General features: G+C 44.7%; 1 protein-coding gene across 2 annotated transcripts in view; it reads right to left on the bottom strand.

Annotated features, from left to right (window-relative positions):
• Positions 1-15,567, bottom strand: part of LOC133459961 (stromal interaction molecule 1-like) — a 45,660-nt gene that overhangs the window by 3,814 nt on the left and 26,279 nt on the right. For both annotated transcript variants that reach the window (XM_061740397.1, XM_061740395.1), the window contains 6 exons: positions 14,476-14,653; positions 14,236-14,403; positions 8,103-8,203; positions 7,768-8,003; positions 6,745-6,831; positions 4,391-4,454 (listed from right to left, as the gene is read on the bottom strand). In XM_061740397.1, the coding sequence (XP_061596381.1) occupies positions 4,391-4,454; positions 6,745-6,831; positions 7,768-8,003; positions 8,103-8,203; positions 14,236-14,403; positions 14,476-14,653 (834 nt within the window). The remainder of the gene's footprint in view (positions 1-4,390; positions 4,455-6,744; positions 6,832-7,767; positions 8,004-8,102; positions 8,204-14,235; positions 14,404-14,475; positions 14,654-15,567) is intronic.

Here is a 15,567-nt window from a genome sequence, read left to right as displayed (position 1 = left end):
CATCTATTAAACCAACATTTATCTTCCTAATTGATTTATTTCAGCCAGCGGTAATTCTCCACAGAGCTGCATGTTTCTCCCCCGGGACGACGGCAGGTTGACCTGGCGATCACGTCTGTACGTGAGCTGCTGCTGCGCCCCGGACCGGCGGCTCTTCTCCGAAAACATTGCAGCAAATTGAAACGCAGACTGCACAGAATGTACGTGCTAGTTGGCCGTTGGGTGTCGTCTTTGCGGTGTGTCAAAGTGCTTCTTTTTGAGCCCGACCCAGCCCGACACAGGCGACGCGAGGCGACACAGCAGTCGGCTGACAGCAGGCGACGTCAGGTTGGTGTGTCCTCGGCTTTAGGAGAATTAACAGCCTCACAAGCCATGAATATTCAAGGTAAGAAAATTAGCTCTGTAAGGGCTAAGTTTGTAAAGGGACGGCAGCTAGCCGCTAACACCAAAGATTCATTCTCCCACCCCGAAAAAAGCACACCCCTAATTATGCAAAATTTGTCTTGATACAGTCATATCTGATGTAATACCAACAAATCCATCATTCTGCTGTAAAGTTGAACATTTTAATAAGGTCAGTGGAGATGAACTCACTGTTGTATCCAGACCTAAATGGTCGGGCAGAGGACTGCAGATCTGGATCCGGACCCTAGTGGCCGGTAGAGGAACTGCATGTCTGGATCCGACCCTAGTGGTCAGCAGGAGAACTCTAGATCAGATCCATTCACCGTATTACATGCCAACATCAAAGAACATAAAAGGAAAGTATTTTTTAACCTGATTACCACCAAAGATAACAGACCTGCATCAAGAATAGAGGAAATGGTAAGAAAGGATGAAACAGCAACATTTGAAGGAATCAGACAACTCTGGAGGCTCAGAAGTCCCAAAAGCTTTTAGCCTTGTGCACATAAGATTTTCAGGTGTATAAATGACTAAATCAATAAATAAAACAGTTTCTTTGAGACTTTTGATGCTCCAAAAAAACAACAAACTGAAGAATAACAATTGAGTGGAGCAGAGCGTTGTTCATCAAGTTATTTGTTTTTAGTTTCTTCTAAATGAACGTGAGTGAGTCTGGATTGTTCTTTGTAACTGCAAACCCTCATGTTGTGTTCCACTCAAATTTGACCGATTTAAAGGTTTTATCTCTGAAAAATGTAGGTAATTGGATCAGACTGGCCTAAGACCCAATGACTGTCCACAAAAAGGATTTGAACACATATAAACCAAATAGTATTAATTTGCATACAATTTTGTGGTTTTTATTCAACTTTACTACACTCTTGGTGTTTCCGGTCAAAAATGGCCAGTCATTAGAAATGAATGGGTGAACTACAATTAAAACACTGAGCTCAAGTACGTCCTCACTTATCGCTCGCTCGCTCGCTCACACGCACGCACACACAGATTGACAACCTTGATAAGGTATGTTGATTCCTATTTTATGTACTTCTCTCTCATCAGATTGTTTGAACTGCACTATAAAAAATAAGACTTGGTTTTGGTGGAGTACACATTTATGATGGACACTTGATTAATCTTTCAGAACATTATGTATCATTAGCATGTATTCATGCTTTTATCTACATTTAGCACGTTTGCAGGTTACTGGCACATTGTCGTGTCAGAGGAAGACGGCAGGTTTTTCAGTATCATGTGTCAGCATACAACGCATTTGTGGTGTGGATGGAGGTGAATCTGGGATGAAAGCAGGGGAAATTTTAGGAGGCTATTCCTGGAAGAGTGGGGGACAGCCACGCTGTCAGCCCATATTCAACCATGCCAACACTTTCCCCCGAACACTTTGCAGGACTGGTGAGAACGATACAAGGTCAAGAAGCAAGAAGCAAGATCACGCCCGTAATAAACGGAAGAGGTGCAGCCTGTGTACACCAATAAATGTGCAAACAAGCAGAATAAATGCAATGCAAATATTTGCAAGGCACATGCAAACACCCTGTGCATATCGCCCAACAAGTGCACAAGGAAAAACACATTGAAGTTTGAGTTAACGCACTCCAGGTTCTGAAGCCTGATTTTGGTTTTCATTTATTGGTTTTAAGTTTTTTTCTGTTATCATGCAAAAACACATCTGATAGACTGATCGAAAATTGTAATATTATTGTTGTTATTTGTTCTTTAATGTATTAAGACATTGATCTTAGAATATTGTTAAATTGTCAAGTGTAGTGGTTGGATCATTTTCTTTGCACACAAATAAAATCTTCCCGTCACTTTTGACCGAGAACACAAGTGTTACCTTTTGTGACTGTGTAAAAGTTTTAAATAGTTTCAAAACAAAATGTCCTTGGGAGCTTTCACGCAAAAGAGTTTGTGATAAACAGTATATATTACATCTGATTATTTCTTATGAAATAATGTATTTTAGAAATCGAATTCAAGATGCATGAGCTCAGATGAATGAGACGCACAGGCCATAAAGAACAGGTAGAAATTAAAAACCTGTAATGTTTACAAGAATTAAAGTTGATTAAGAAAACAAAACCAACATATTATGATGATATATGCAACGGCTCAACGCCTCAACGCTCTCACAACCGAGTAAACTTTGGTTCTTTTGTTGAAACTCCGCCTGAAAATTCTTTATTTACTAAAAACGAGTCATCATTAAGGCCCCATTTACACGTAGCTATGGTGGTGTTTTCATGCGTTTACACGAAAACAAAGCTCAAAGTCACCAAAAACTATCATTTCTAAAAACTCCAGCCAAAGTAGAGATTTGCAAAAACTCTGTCTTCACGTTTGCTTGTAAACAGAGGGAAACAGACATTAAGGCTTCAGAACGTCACACTATGCGACAGAAACGTCACCAGCGTCATGTGTGCGACCTGTGTTTACAATTTGTTTGGCCACTGTAGTCACTCATGTCATTTGTTTATGTTTTTTTCCAGGATTCCGATTGGCTAGCATGACTTTATGCTTCTCGTTACACTGCCGCCTGTAGGTCTGGCTGCTCACAGCACCTTAACAGCGTGTTTATGCGTGTTCGTGTAAATTAAGAGATTTTGAAAACGATCTGATGTAAATTATGGTATTTTTTAAAACATACAGATGGAAATATATGTTTTTGTATATTGTATAAATATACTATGTGTAAATGTGGCCTAAGAGTGATTAATGCAACATTTTTGAAACCCTAGTATTGTTATGGGTAAAATTCATAAATTTGCAGTTGCCGCACATAAATGTTCCTCATTAACATAAAAACTTTGATAACTCCAAAGTTTCCCATTTTTACTGTTTATCATGGTTTATTACTTTTTATCTACGTTCTCAACTTTTTTAAGTACCAAATATTCATTCAAATGATCCGTTCAAACAAAAGTTACAGTTAGCGCTACTCTTTTTCATTGTTTGGGTTATTGCTACATTTTTTGAGCTCCTATTGGTTTCACTTAAAACACTTTTTAACTCTTGTGGTGCATAAATGTGCTCTTTAACATCTTTAACATTCCAAAACTTTGTAATTATACAAATGTTCAGAAGATGAAGTTTGGTGTTTTATTTTAACTAGTTATTATATAACCAGGAGCCCCCGGTACAGGGGGCAAATGTCATTTAAGAACATGAGGTCTTTTGGTAACAATTTCTGAGTATTTAGAAGAACTCATAAATGATTGTAGATAAATTCATTTGCCAAATTTATCGCAATTCTTCTCACTATATTTTTTTTCACATTGTTAACGCCCAATAGTCTTCATTTGGTAACATTAACTCACTAATTTTTTTTCCTCAATGGTAACGTTTCAATTTTGTCTACTACTGTCACTTGTGGAATTTATGAATTTTTGCAAAATGTTTAATCTACATTGAGAACTAAAAACTTTAATATTATTTAAAAACGTTGTTGAAAGCTAAAACAAAAATCGTATAAATGTTTATAAAGTGTTCTGAACAACATTTTCTTTTAAAATAAACAAGGTTGAATGTGGGTGTTCCTTCTTGTTAGTACATCAGTATTGTTAGAGCACAGTCCTGACAAGGACGATACCCGAGGCTTCCTGCGCGGCAGTGCGGCCTCCAGCTCGCCACAGCGCCCCCTGCAGCTGGGAGGTTGAGCAGCCTGCGGAGAGAAGCAGGAAGAACGGAAGAGCAGTGCAGAAAAGCTAACAGTGCATTCAGTGTTGGAAGAAGGGGGGGGGGGTTGATGGAAGGGGCCAGAGAGAGAGAATGTGGGGGTGAGGAGAAGAGGAGGCAGGGCAAAGAGAGGGGTGAGACGGAGGATGAGAGAAGCGAGGGTAACACAGGGAGGAAGTCCAGGTGGCCGATGGAGCGGCCGCGAGTCTCCCGGGCGTGTCCACTTGGAGGTCGGAATGCCATGGACATGTCCCGCCCTTCCAGAGATAATCCCCGGCCCTCAACCAACCTCTGAGAGCTGGACATCAGCGTGGGATCTCCTGTCCTGTGTCGTAGAGGTGTCAGACTCTGAGCTGCAGGTGTAGAACAAGAAAGAGGATGAGGCGTTAACATGGAGCGGCTGCTTTTATTTTGAAAGATCTAAAGAAGAAAATGTACATACAAACAGGAAAGAAGACTAAGAAAGACTTATCTTTTTGTCTATGTCTTAATATGCAAATTACTTTTTTCTTTTAACCCACAAGAGATCCTTGGGACATTTTGTAACATTTTTTTTTATTATTATTTTTTAACCATTTTGACTACCGTATTTTCCGCACTATAAGGCGCACCTAAAAGCCTTGCATTTTTTCAAAAGCTGACCATGCGCCTTATAATCCAGTGCGCCTTATATATGGATCAATATTGAGCCACAACAGGTCTCGCAACCATAGACATATAGACGTATTTTGAGCGACGAAAAACAATAAAATATATTTATTCTAATATGTCAAGATCACAATTATCTTCCAATTTAGAACTAAAATATTAAAGAACTAACACAAATAAAATACACTTCAATTAAATACTTAGTTGTTTTTTTTGTAATTTATTTTCCCAAGCCACTCAGAGCCGCAGTATAAGGATGAAAGAGCCGCATGCGGCTCCGGAGCCGCGGGTTGCCGACCCTTGGTCTAATGGATGCAGAACGTAACCCCAGCCTCTACTGTAGCGCCTTATAATGCGGTGCGCCTTATATATGGAAAACGTTTTAAAATACCTCATTCATTGAAGGTGTGCTTTAAAATCTGGTGCGCCTTATAGTGCGGAAAATACGGTATGTTGAATATATACATGTCAAATTTGCCATAGGTATTCATATATATATATATATATATATATAAAAATACACACACACATGGATAGATGGATGATACATATGATTTACATAATGGAGGCCCAGACCTCTCTCCCTCCATCCACCTCCTCCAGCTCTTGCAGAAGACTCAGGGCCTCCTCCCATTTGGACATTCCTGAAACACCTCTCCAGAGAGGCCACCAGGAGGCATCCTAACCAGATGTTTGAACCGTCTCAACTGGCTCCTCTGGAGCCGGGGGAGCATTGACTTTACTCTACAGAGGAAACCCATTTCAGCAATTGGTCACTCCCACAGGGTGACCACAGATGGGATAGGACTTATCTTTGAAATAAGAATGATTACATTCTTTGAGCTATTAGAAATGAGTAGGGGCATTTCCACTAGCAGGAGTTGAGGGTAAACGCACCAGACAGGAACCTCTAATAGGGCTGACTGTCTCCTCGGACCCTTCAGCCGGCGTGTTTCAGCACTAAACAAGAACCCTTGACTGAATAAATAGTACAGCCGACCACCATGTGGCAGTAATGCGCATTTTTTGCTACTTGAAAACGGCCAGCAGCATAAAACGAGATAAAAAAGAAGAATGCAGCGAAGAAAAGAAAAAGAAGAAACACATAAACAATGAATGCCACTTAAGTTTTTTTTATTAGCACTGACAGTGCGAAGGCCCTATTGTATCTGTAGGAATTGTTCTCGCTCTCGTTTTTCTTCCAGCGAAATGAGGGCCTTTTTGCCCCCCTAAACCTGCCCCAAAAGTCACCAAATTTTGCATGCAAGCCAGGCCTGGCGAAAAATTTTATATTTTATGGTTTGGATGAATGGGCGTGGCCTAACGGCTCAACAGCGCCCCCTAGAAAAGTTTGTGCCTCAAGCCCCATGATACGGTTTGACGTACATGCACAAAAATCAGTACACACCTGTATCATGTCACAACTTAAAGAAAAGTCTCTTGGCGCCTTGGCTGAAACCGAACAGGAAGGGGCGCGGGGGCCCCTTCATCGCTGCTTGCAGCTTTAATTTAGTTAGTTTTTTTAAACATACACCGCTGTCATAGCGATTGAGATTAAAAGAAAAATCTCCACTGGACCTCTATGTTGGGATAATATGCTAACAAGATTAGCTAACTAACCGATTAGCAGAGACCCCCGGCAGGAGGTTCCTGTTGGCCAACCTGAGCACCTCTCCTACTACAGGGCTGTTTTTCATCCCATTAAAAGGTTACTGAACACTTTTACATGGTCCTTCCTGGTAGTGGAGAAGCGCACAAACGGCCCGGCACAGAAAAATCGAACTGTACTCCCACTGGTGGAAACATATATAAATAAATAAATAAATAAATTAAAATAAATTAAAAAAATAAATATAAAAAACAGAGTTTTAAAACCTAAGTCAAATTTGAATTTGTAAGAAATCAAGCAGGCAATCACATGATCTGATTGATTATTCCTTCTCACTGTAATGACATATCAACCAATCAGAGAAGCTGGAAGAGGGAGGTGCCAACCTGATTGTTTCCATGGTGACTGGGTGTCCGCCATGCTACTCATGGGCCAGAGGTCACTCACTCGGCGATCCATCTGCCACGCTGCATCTGGAAAGAGCCAATGAGGTCAGAGGCAGCAAGAATAGACCAATCAGAACACCAAACAGAAAAGGGGGAGGAGAAGAGGGTGGGGCACAGGTGAGGTCAGGTGAAGCCGCTTAGTTCTTTTATCACGTTTCAGACCAAAAGTAAAGGTTGACTGAAAAATGGGTTTTGTTCCTTCTGAGCCTCCATAGAGGGAGTAGTAGTTACAGATCTACTCTGATTGGTTGTTGATGGTCACCTGACGCGTCAATCAGACGGCTATTAAAGGAACTTTTATTCCTTCAGTTAAATTTGTTGAAATTTCATGAACTAGTAGACCATAGTATTCTGCAAATTATGTTTAAAGCTCATAAAAAACTTTACCAATCAACATTCAGAAAAGATTTGAAAAAAGAAAAAGCAAGTATAACTTAAAAGGAACAGAGATTTTTATAAAACCAAGATGCAGGACAAAATTGATGGAACGTTGTGTTTCTGTGAAAGGAATCAATTTATGGAACAATCTGAACAAAGAAAACAAAGAATCCAAATCAAACATTACATTCAAAAGAAGAATTAAAGCCTGTATGTTAAGGAAATATAACGAAAAATGTTGAGTTTGATTGACATACCCGTAGGCGGTGGTAATTTTATTTAATGTTATTTTAATTTTATTTTAGTTTTTATTCACTTAGTTTTTTTTTTTTTTTTTTTTAATTATTATTAATTTATGTTATTGTGAAAGGGGCAGATCAGATCAGATTCTTCTTCTTTCTGCTCCCTTTTCATTCATAAGTTAGGAACATTTGTATTTGTTATTGTATTAAATTGTTTTGTTTTTTGAATGAAATAAAGAATAAAATGAAATGAAATGAATTCCATAAGAAGCTATCGGTGGTTAAACCGAGGACTGATTTTCAGGAATACGATGTTGTCCGAGTTAAAGATGAACCAACTCACACTGCAGCGTCCCCGGCGACAGGATGTCCTCGTCCATGTCGTCCAGGTCATCTGACAACAGGAGGTGCTGCGGCGTTGGGGGCCTCAGGCCCAGGAAGGACGGGTCCAGGTTGAGGGCAGTGGCCAACGCCCCCAGACCCGGATTGTTGACCAGACCGAAGCCCGTCAGTGACTCAATCTGATGCCAGCGGTGGAGCTTCTCCCGCAGAGCCGCCGTCACCTCGGCCAGGGCCTGTCTGAGGGGCGGAGGGACGTTAACTAAAGACTGAACGAAAGAGCTGGACACACCCATGTGACATCACCACGCTCATGATTCAAGTGGGTAAGCAACTCACTTTGCAGAGAGGATCTTGTGGTCGACGTCGTCCAGTGAGGAGCTGTGAGCCACGTGGAAGGTTCCGAATAGAGAACTTCTCTTCTTCTTGATCTTCTCCGCCTGTAACATCAACACCGGCAGCACTATGAGCTGGACCACCAAACCAGGAACCCAGGAGTCCCTAAAAGCCCCAGTTTACCCTGTTTCTGCCTACATCTGTTGGTACTTGTAATCAGAACTCGAGTTGTAAAAAATAATCAGGGGGGATGGTGGATTTTATCATATGGGGACAGATAATTTGTGCCGATTACAAATAATATAATATATTACAAATAATAGCAGTGACCAAAACACCTGCAGAAATACTGCAGGAATGACATAGCAGCAGTTAAATGCAGCCTTCTGTAAGCTTTAAATATCCACTGGGCTTACATCAAATACATCAAAACACAAAAATAAAAACAGTTTTCTGAACTTATCAATATGTCTCTGTCCTTCTCAGGATAAGTAAAATGGATCACTGCAAAAACTCAAAATCTTAACAAGAATATTTCTCTTATTTCTAGTTAAAATGTCTCATTTTAGTAAAAAAAAATCTCATTACACTTAAAACAAGACTCATCACTGGAAAAAACAACAATTTTCACCTGTTTCAAGTAGATTTTCACTTGAAATAAGTAGAAAAATCTGCCAGTGGAACAAGATTGTTTTGCTTGTAATGAGAAGATAAATCTTGTCCCATTGGCAGATTTTTCCTACTTATTTCAAGTGAAAATTGACTTGAAACTGGTGAAAATTGTCAAATAAGTTATTTTTCTGGTGATGACTCTAAATATTGAAATAGCAGTAAAACCACATTCATTGATGAAATGACATAAGCGATGGAAAGGGGGGATGGCAGTTTTACAGGGGGGATGATTTTGACCGTTTTCATTTCAGGGGGGATGCCATCCCCCCTCAACTCGAGTACTGCTTGTAATGTCAAATATATTGACTTTTAAAATATAATCAACCTGGAACCTGAACAGCCTTCTGACTATTGTTGAGGCACTAAGACATTACTTTAGGGCACTGCGAGCCCCATCCTGAGGGTTCCAGCTAATCTTCACAGTGATCCCTGCCGCCATATTGGAGCCAGATCTGGAGACCCAGAGCTGGTTTTGGGCCCTGTTCCTCAAAGGCTTGGATCATGGCCACTGATACTGATCCAATACCAGTGTGGTTTTTATTGTGTCATTTTTTTACCAAAAAATTTAGCAATTCATTTTTGTATTAAACATCAAATAAAGAGTAACCATTAAATAAATATATACATCCAAAAGCAGTTTCAGAGATCTAGATCAGTGGTCTTCAACCCTGGTCCTCAGTATCCACTGTCCTGCGGGATTTAGAAAGGGTCGCCACCCGTCCCTTGAAATAGGGAATTGTTCCGTAATTGGGAATTCAAAGTTGCGTTCCGTATTGAACCAATACAGACACATATTATGCTCTCATTTAATTATGTCATAATATACAGGTGAAAGTCGGAAAAGTGAATATATTGCAAAACTTCATTCGTACTAAATTCAACTTAAGGTGAAACAAATATATTATTTCCCACTACATGCAAAGTGAGATATTTCAAGCCTTTTTGGTGATTATGGCTCACAGTTTATGAAAACCCCAAATAAAAAAATCTAAAAAAATTAGAATATATTTTGAAATCAATAAACAATTCAATCATCAAAATTATAAAAAGGTTTAACATATCTTGCTTTGCCTGTAATGAGACTATGTAATGTACATGTATTAGTTTCACCTTTTAAGTTGAATTTATTGAAATAAATTAACTTTTACACCATATTCTTCACCTGTAGCTAAATTCTACATCTGGGCTGATGTGGACATACATAGCATAGGAGGCTATTTCAGTTGCTAGTATGTTTGGCTGTCTGTACAGTCATGCAAGTTCAATGCTATTAAAGCACTTTAAATCAAAGCGTTTTGTTTTTTCATATAAAATAAATACATTTCTATGCATTTTAGAAGTTTTGGGGATTCCCTTTTTTTGGCGCCTGCGCTGCTGAAATCGGGGTGTCCCTTATTTCTATTTCTGAAAGGTGGCAACCCTAGATTTAGATGTTTCCCTGCTTCAGCACACCGTGTCCGTTAATGACTCATTAACAGATTCATTAGCAGACCTTGATCTCAACCTGATGACGATCATTAATTAGAATCAGGTGTATTGATGCAGGGAAACATTTAAAATATGCAGGACAGTAGATCCCTGAATCATTAATGAGGTTGTGTTGTGTGTTATGTAACTTCCAGTGCAGGCTTTAAGAGCAACAAAGAAGATTTGGGATTCTGTTTATAAAAAATAACATAATATCAGATAGTGGGCAGACGTAAATAGCCACAGATAGCATTGCTGTTTAAAATGCTATTATGTGTTGCATGGAGTGCTTTGTTAACTTTTGATTACAGTGTGGCTAAAAAAAAAACAAATAATTACAATTCAGAGAATGCAGGTGGGACTCCACAAGAGTAGAAAACATTAGCGTTTTCTTCAGTGGGGCTACTTTAAAACTAGATTTTTGGGATGTTCCCTCTTCAAGACCAAATTCATCATGATGAATCCATTCCTGGGAAATTAGAAAAATTTTAGCATTTAGCATTTAGCATTAGCGCTGCTCTGAGTCCCCTCCTTGAACCGCCACCTTACTGTGGTGGAGGGGTTTGTGTGCCCGAGTGATCCTAGGAGCTATGTTGTCGGGGGCACTTTCGCCCCTGGTAGGGACTCCCATGGCAAACAGGTCCTGGGTGACGGGCCAGACTAAGAGCGGTTCACAAGCCTTTCATGATGAACAACAAATCAAGGACCGTTACGTCGCCCGGATCGGCGTCACCGGGGCCCCGCCCTGGAGCCAGGCCTGGGGTTGGGGCTCGTAGGCGAGCGCCTGGTGGCCGGGTCTTTGCCCGTGGGACCCGGCCGGGCTCAGCCCGAAACGGCGACGCGGGTCCGCCTTCCAGTAGGCCCACCACCCGCAGGAAGGACCATGGCAGGCCGGTGCATTGTGGGCTGGGTAGCAGTCGTGGCGGGGTGCCTCGACGACCCAATCCCTGGACATCAACCCTCACAGTGGGGACATGGAATGTCACCTCGCTGGGGGGGAAGGAGCCGGAGCTTGTGCGTGAGGTTGAGAGATACCGGCTAGAGATAGTCGGGCTCACCTCCACACATAGCTTGGGCTCTGGAACCCAGCTCCTTGAAGGGGGCTGGACCCTCCACTACTCTGGAGTTGCCCAGGGTGAGAGGCGGCGGGCTGGTGTGGGCTTGGTTATAGCCCCCCAGCTCAGCCGCCATGTGTTGGAGTTCACCCCGGTGAACGAGAGGGTCGCTTCCCTGCGCCTTCGGGTCGGGGATAGGTCCCTCACTGTTGTTTGCGCCTACGGGCCGAACAGCAGTGGGGAGTACCCGGCCTTCTTGGAGTCCCTGGGAGGAGTACTTGATGGTGCTCCAACTGGGGACTCCATTGTTCTACTGGGGGACTTCAACGCTCACGTGGGCAATGACAGTGATACCTGGAGAGGCGTGATTGGGAGGAACGGCCTCCCTGATCTGAACCCGAGCGGTGTTTTGTTGTTGGACTTCTGTGCGAGTCACAGTTTGTCCATCACGAACACCATGTTCAGGCATAAGGGTGTCCATCAGTGCACGTGGCACCAGGACACCCTAGGCCGGAGGTCAATGATCGACTTTGTTGTCGTTTCATCTGACCTTCGGCCGCATGTCCTGGACACTCGGGTGAAGAGAGGGGCTGAGCTGTCAACTGATCACCACCTGGTGGTGAGTTGGATGCGCTGGCGGAGGAGGAGGTTGGACAGACCGGGCAGACCCAAACGGATTGTGAGGGTCTGTTGGGAACGTCTGGCTGAGCGCTCTGTCAGGGACATCTTCAACTCCCACCTCCGGGAGAGCTTCTCTCGGATCCCGGGGGAGGCGGGGGACATCGAGTCCGAGTGGACCATGTTCTCTGCCTCCATTGTCAACGCGGCGGCTCGAAGCTGTGGACGCAAGGTCTCCGGTGCCTGTCGTGGCGGCAATCCTAGAACCCGGTGGTGGACACCGGAAGTACAGGATGCCGTCAGACTGAAGAAGGAGTCCTACCGGGCTATGTTGGCCGGTGGGACTCCTGACGCAGTAGATAGGTACCGGCAGGCCAAGCGGGCCGCGGCTCGGGCAGTCTTGGAGGCAAAAACTCGGGTCTGGGAGGAGTTCGGGGAGGCCATGGAGGAGGACTTTCGGTCGGCCTCGAGGAAATTCTGGAGGACCGTTCGGCGCCTCAGAAGGGGGAAGCAGTACTCTGCCGGCACCATTTATGGTGCTGGTGGGGAGCTGTTGACCTCGACTGGGGACATTGTCGGACGGTGGAAGGAATACTTTGAGGATCTCCTTAACCCGACTGACATGCCTTCCACTGAGGAAGCAGAGGGTTGGGGCTCGGAGGCGTGCTCATCCATCACCCAAGCCGAGGTCACCGAGGTGGTTCGTAAGCTCCTCGGTGGCCGGGCACCGGGGGTGGATGAGATTCGCCCTGAGTACCTCAAGTCTCTGGATGTCGTAGGGCTGTCTTGGCTGACACGCCTCTGCGACATTACATGGAGGAAGGGGACAGTACCGCTGGGGTGGCAAACCGGGGTGGTGGTCCCTCTGTTTAAAAAGGGGGACCGGAGAGTGTGTTCCAACTACAGGGGGATCACACTTCTCAGCCTCCCGGGGAAAGTTTACGCCAGGGTACTGGAGAGGAGATTACGGCCGATAGTCGAACCTCGGATTCAGGAGGAACAATGCGGTTTTCGTCCCGGTCGTGGAACACTGGACCAGCTCTACACCCTCCGCAGGGTGCTCGAGGGTTCATGGGAATTTGCCCAACCAGTCTACATGTGTTTTGTGGATCTGGAGAAGGCATTTGACCGTGTCCCTCGTGCCATTCTGTGGGGGGTGCTGAGTGAGTATGGAGTCCGGGGCCCTCTACTAAGGGCTGTCCGGTCTCTGTATGATCGAAGCAGGAGTCTGGTTCGCATTGCCGGCAGTAAGTCAGACTTGTTCCCGGTGCATGTTGGACTCCGGCAGGGCTGCCCTTTGTCACCGGTCCTGTTCATAATTTTTATGGACAGGATTTCTAGGCGCAGCCAGGGGCCGGAGGGGATCCGGTTTGGGAACCTCAGGATTTCATCTCTGCTTTTTGCAGATGATGTTGTCCTGTTGGCTTCATCAGACCGGGACCTCCAGCATGTGCTGGGGCGGTTTGCGGCCGAGTGCGACGCGGCAGGGATGAGAATCAGCACCTCCAAGACCGAGGCCATGGTTCTCGACCGGAAAAGGGTGGCATGCCTTCTCCGGGTGGGTGGAGAAGTCCTGCCTCAGGTGGAGGAGTTCAAGTATCTCGGGATCTTGTTCACGAGTGAGGGAACAATGGAGCGTGAGATTGACAGGCGGATCGGTGCAGCGTCCGCAGTAATGCGGTCGATGTACTGGACCGTCGTGGTAAAGAGGGAGCTGAGTCGAAAGGCGAAGCTCTCGATTTACCGGTCAATCTACGCCCCTACCCTCACCTATGGTCATGAACTTTGGGTAGTGACCGAAAGGACAAGATCGCGGATACAAGCGGCCAAGATGAGTTTCCTCCGCAGGGTGGCTGGACGCTCCCTTAGAGATAGGGTGAGGAGTTCGGTCACCCGGGAGGAGCTCGGAGTCGAGCCGCTACTCCTCCACATTGAGAGGAGTCAGCTGAGGTGGCTTGGGCATCTGTACCGGATGCCTCCTGGACGCCTCCCTAGGGAGGTGTTCCAGGCATGTCCCACCGGGAGGAGACCCCGGGGAAGACCCAGGACACGCTGGAGAGACTATGTCTCTCGGCTGGCCTGGGAACGCCTCGGACTCCCCCCGGAAGAGCTGGAGGAGGTGTCTGGGGTGAGGGAAGTCTGGGCATCCCTGCTGAGGCTGCTGCCCCCGCGACCCGGTAACGGATAAGCGGGAGAAGATGAGTGAGTGATGAGTGAGCTGCTCTGAGTTGGATGCCAACATGTTCAGAAGAGTTAGGGTTAGTTTCCTCAGGGGCCCGGTGGTGTATTTTTGCCCCTCAGGGGGAGTTAATCCGGCACCTCACCCCCTCTCTGGCTTGCAGCAGCTGCCTCTCAGCACTCTGCTTCTTCCCGTTGTAGTACTGGACCTCGATTTCATGGGTCAACTGCAGCCACGTCTGCAGTGCCTCTGGTAGCGTCCAGCGAGCCCGCGACTCCAACTCCCTCTCCGCCCTCTTCAGCACCATTCGGACCTGCAGCGAACACAAATACACCGTGGTTTTTTCCGTAATCAGTCCGGCTGCTCACCCACAGTGTTTGAGTACCTGCTCCAGCTCCTGCTCGGCATATTTCTGCCGGCTTCGCTCGTTCTCGGTTCCCTCTCGCAATTCGCGGAGCCGCTGAGCTTCTTGTTTGGACGAACTGATCTCGTTCCGCAGCTCCTCCTCCACCCTGACCTTCTCCACCTGAACGCAGCGCTGCTCCTCCTGAGCCTGCTGCAGTCTGAGAGGAGACATCAGAACACCTTAATGCAGAAACTACACACAACCCTTATAATGTTGTAAAAGCTCTTCCAGCTGTGTGTGCATCAGCACTGATCAGTGACGATCACTCAGTACGTTTACATGTAACAGAAAGTCGAATTGTTGCCTTAATGCGACCGATATCGAATTTTTAAAAGCCGTGTATACACCTTAGTCGGACTGTGATCGAACCGAAGTGAAGTTCTTGAGATCGAGTTATTAGTCCTGGATAATGCAGTCCTAATTCAAGTTATTCCGGTATGTATACGCAACCCACGCTTAGTCGAGCTACTGACTGTCCCGGGACTCCTCCTTCTGGAAAGTGAAGACACAGTGAAAGCCAGAATATCAACACAGTAAGAGAAGAAGAAGACGAACAACAAATAACTAACCGGAAGAATGCCAATGCGCCACCTAGCATCGCAGAGTCGAATGCACCTCCCTCAATAATCGATTGTCTTCTTGTGCATGTATATTTGGATTTCCCGAAAACTCCAGCTTAATCTTTAGCTAGATTGTTATAGTTTTTATAGTTAGATGTGCATGTAACATTAGTTTGCTAGCTGTCAATTTAGCATCTTAAGAGTGTTTTGAAGATCAACACTGACTTAAAAAAGCTAAGTCTTTAAGAGAATATAACAGCAGAAGCGTTTTAAATACTGTTTCAAGTGCAAATGCACATTAGTTACAAATGACCCCCTCGTTTCCTCTGATGGTGGGCGTCTCTCTGTGCTTTTTGCTTTGGACCTCAGTGCAGCTTTTGACACGATGGACAAGAATATTTTATTACACAGACTTGAACACTTTATTGGGATCAACGGTTCTGCTTTATATTTATCATAAGAGTTAGCCACGGTATTCCACAGGTTTCTGAACTGGGACTATTTCTTTCAC

The sequence above is a fragment of the Cololabis saira genome, chromosome 14 (genome assembly GCF_033807715.1).
Source record: "Cololabis saira isolate AMF1-May2022 chromosome 14, fColSai1.1, whole genome shotgun sequence".
In the NCBI taxonomy this organism is placed as follows: domain Eukaryota; kingdom Metazoa; phylum Chordata; class Actinopteri; order Beloniformes; family Belonidae; genus Cololabis; species Cololabis saira.
The sequence above is the reverse complement of the archived record's forward strand: the minus strand, read 5'-3'. Positions and strand labels throughout refer to the sequence as shown.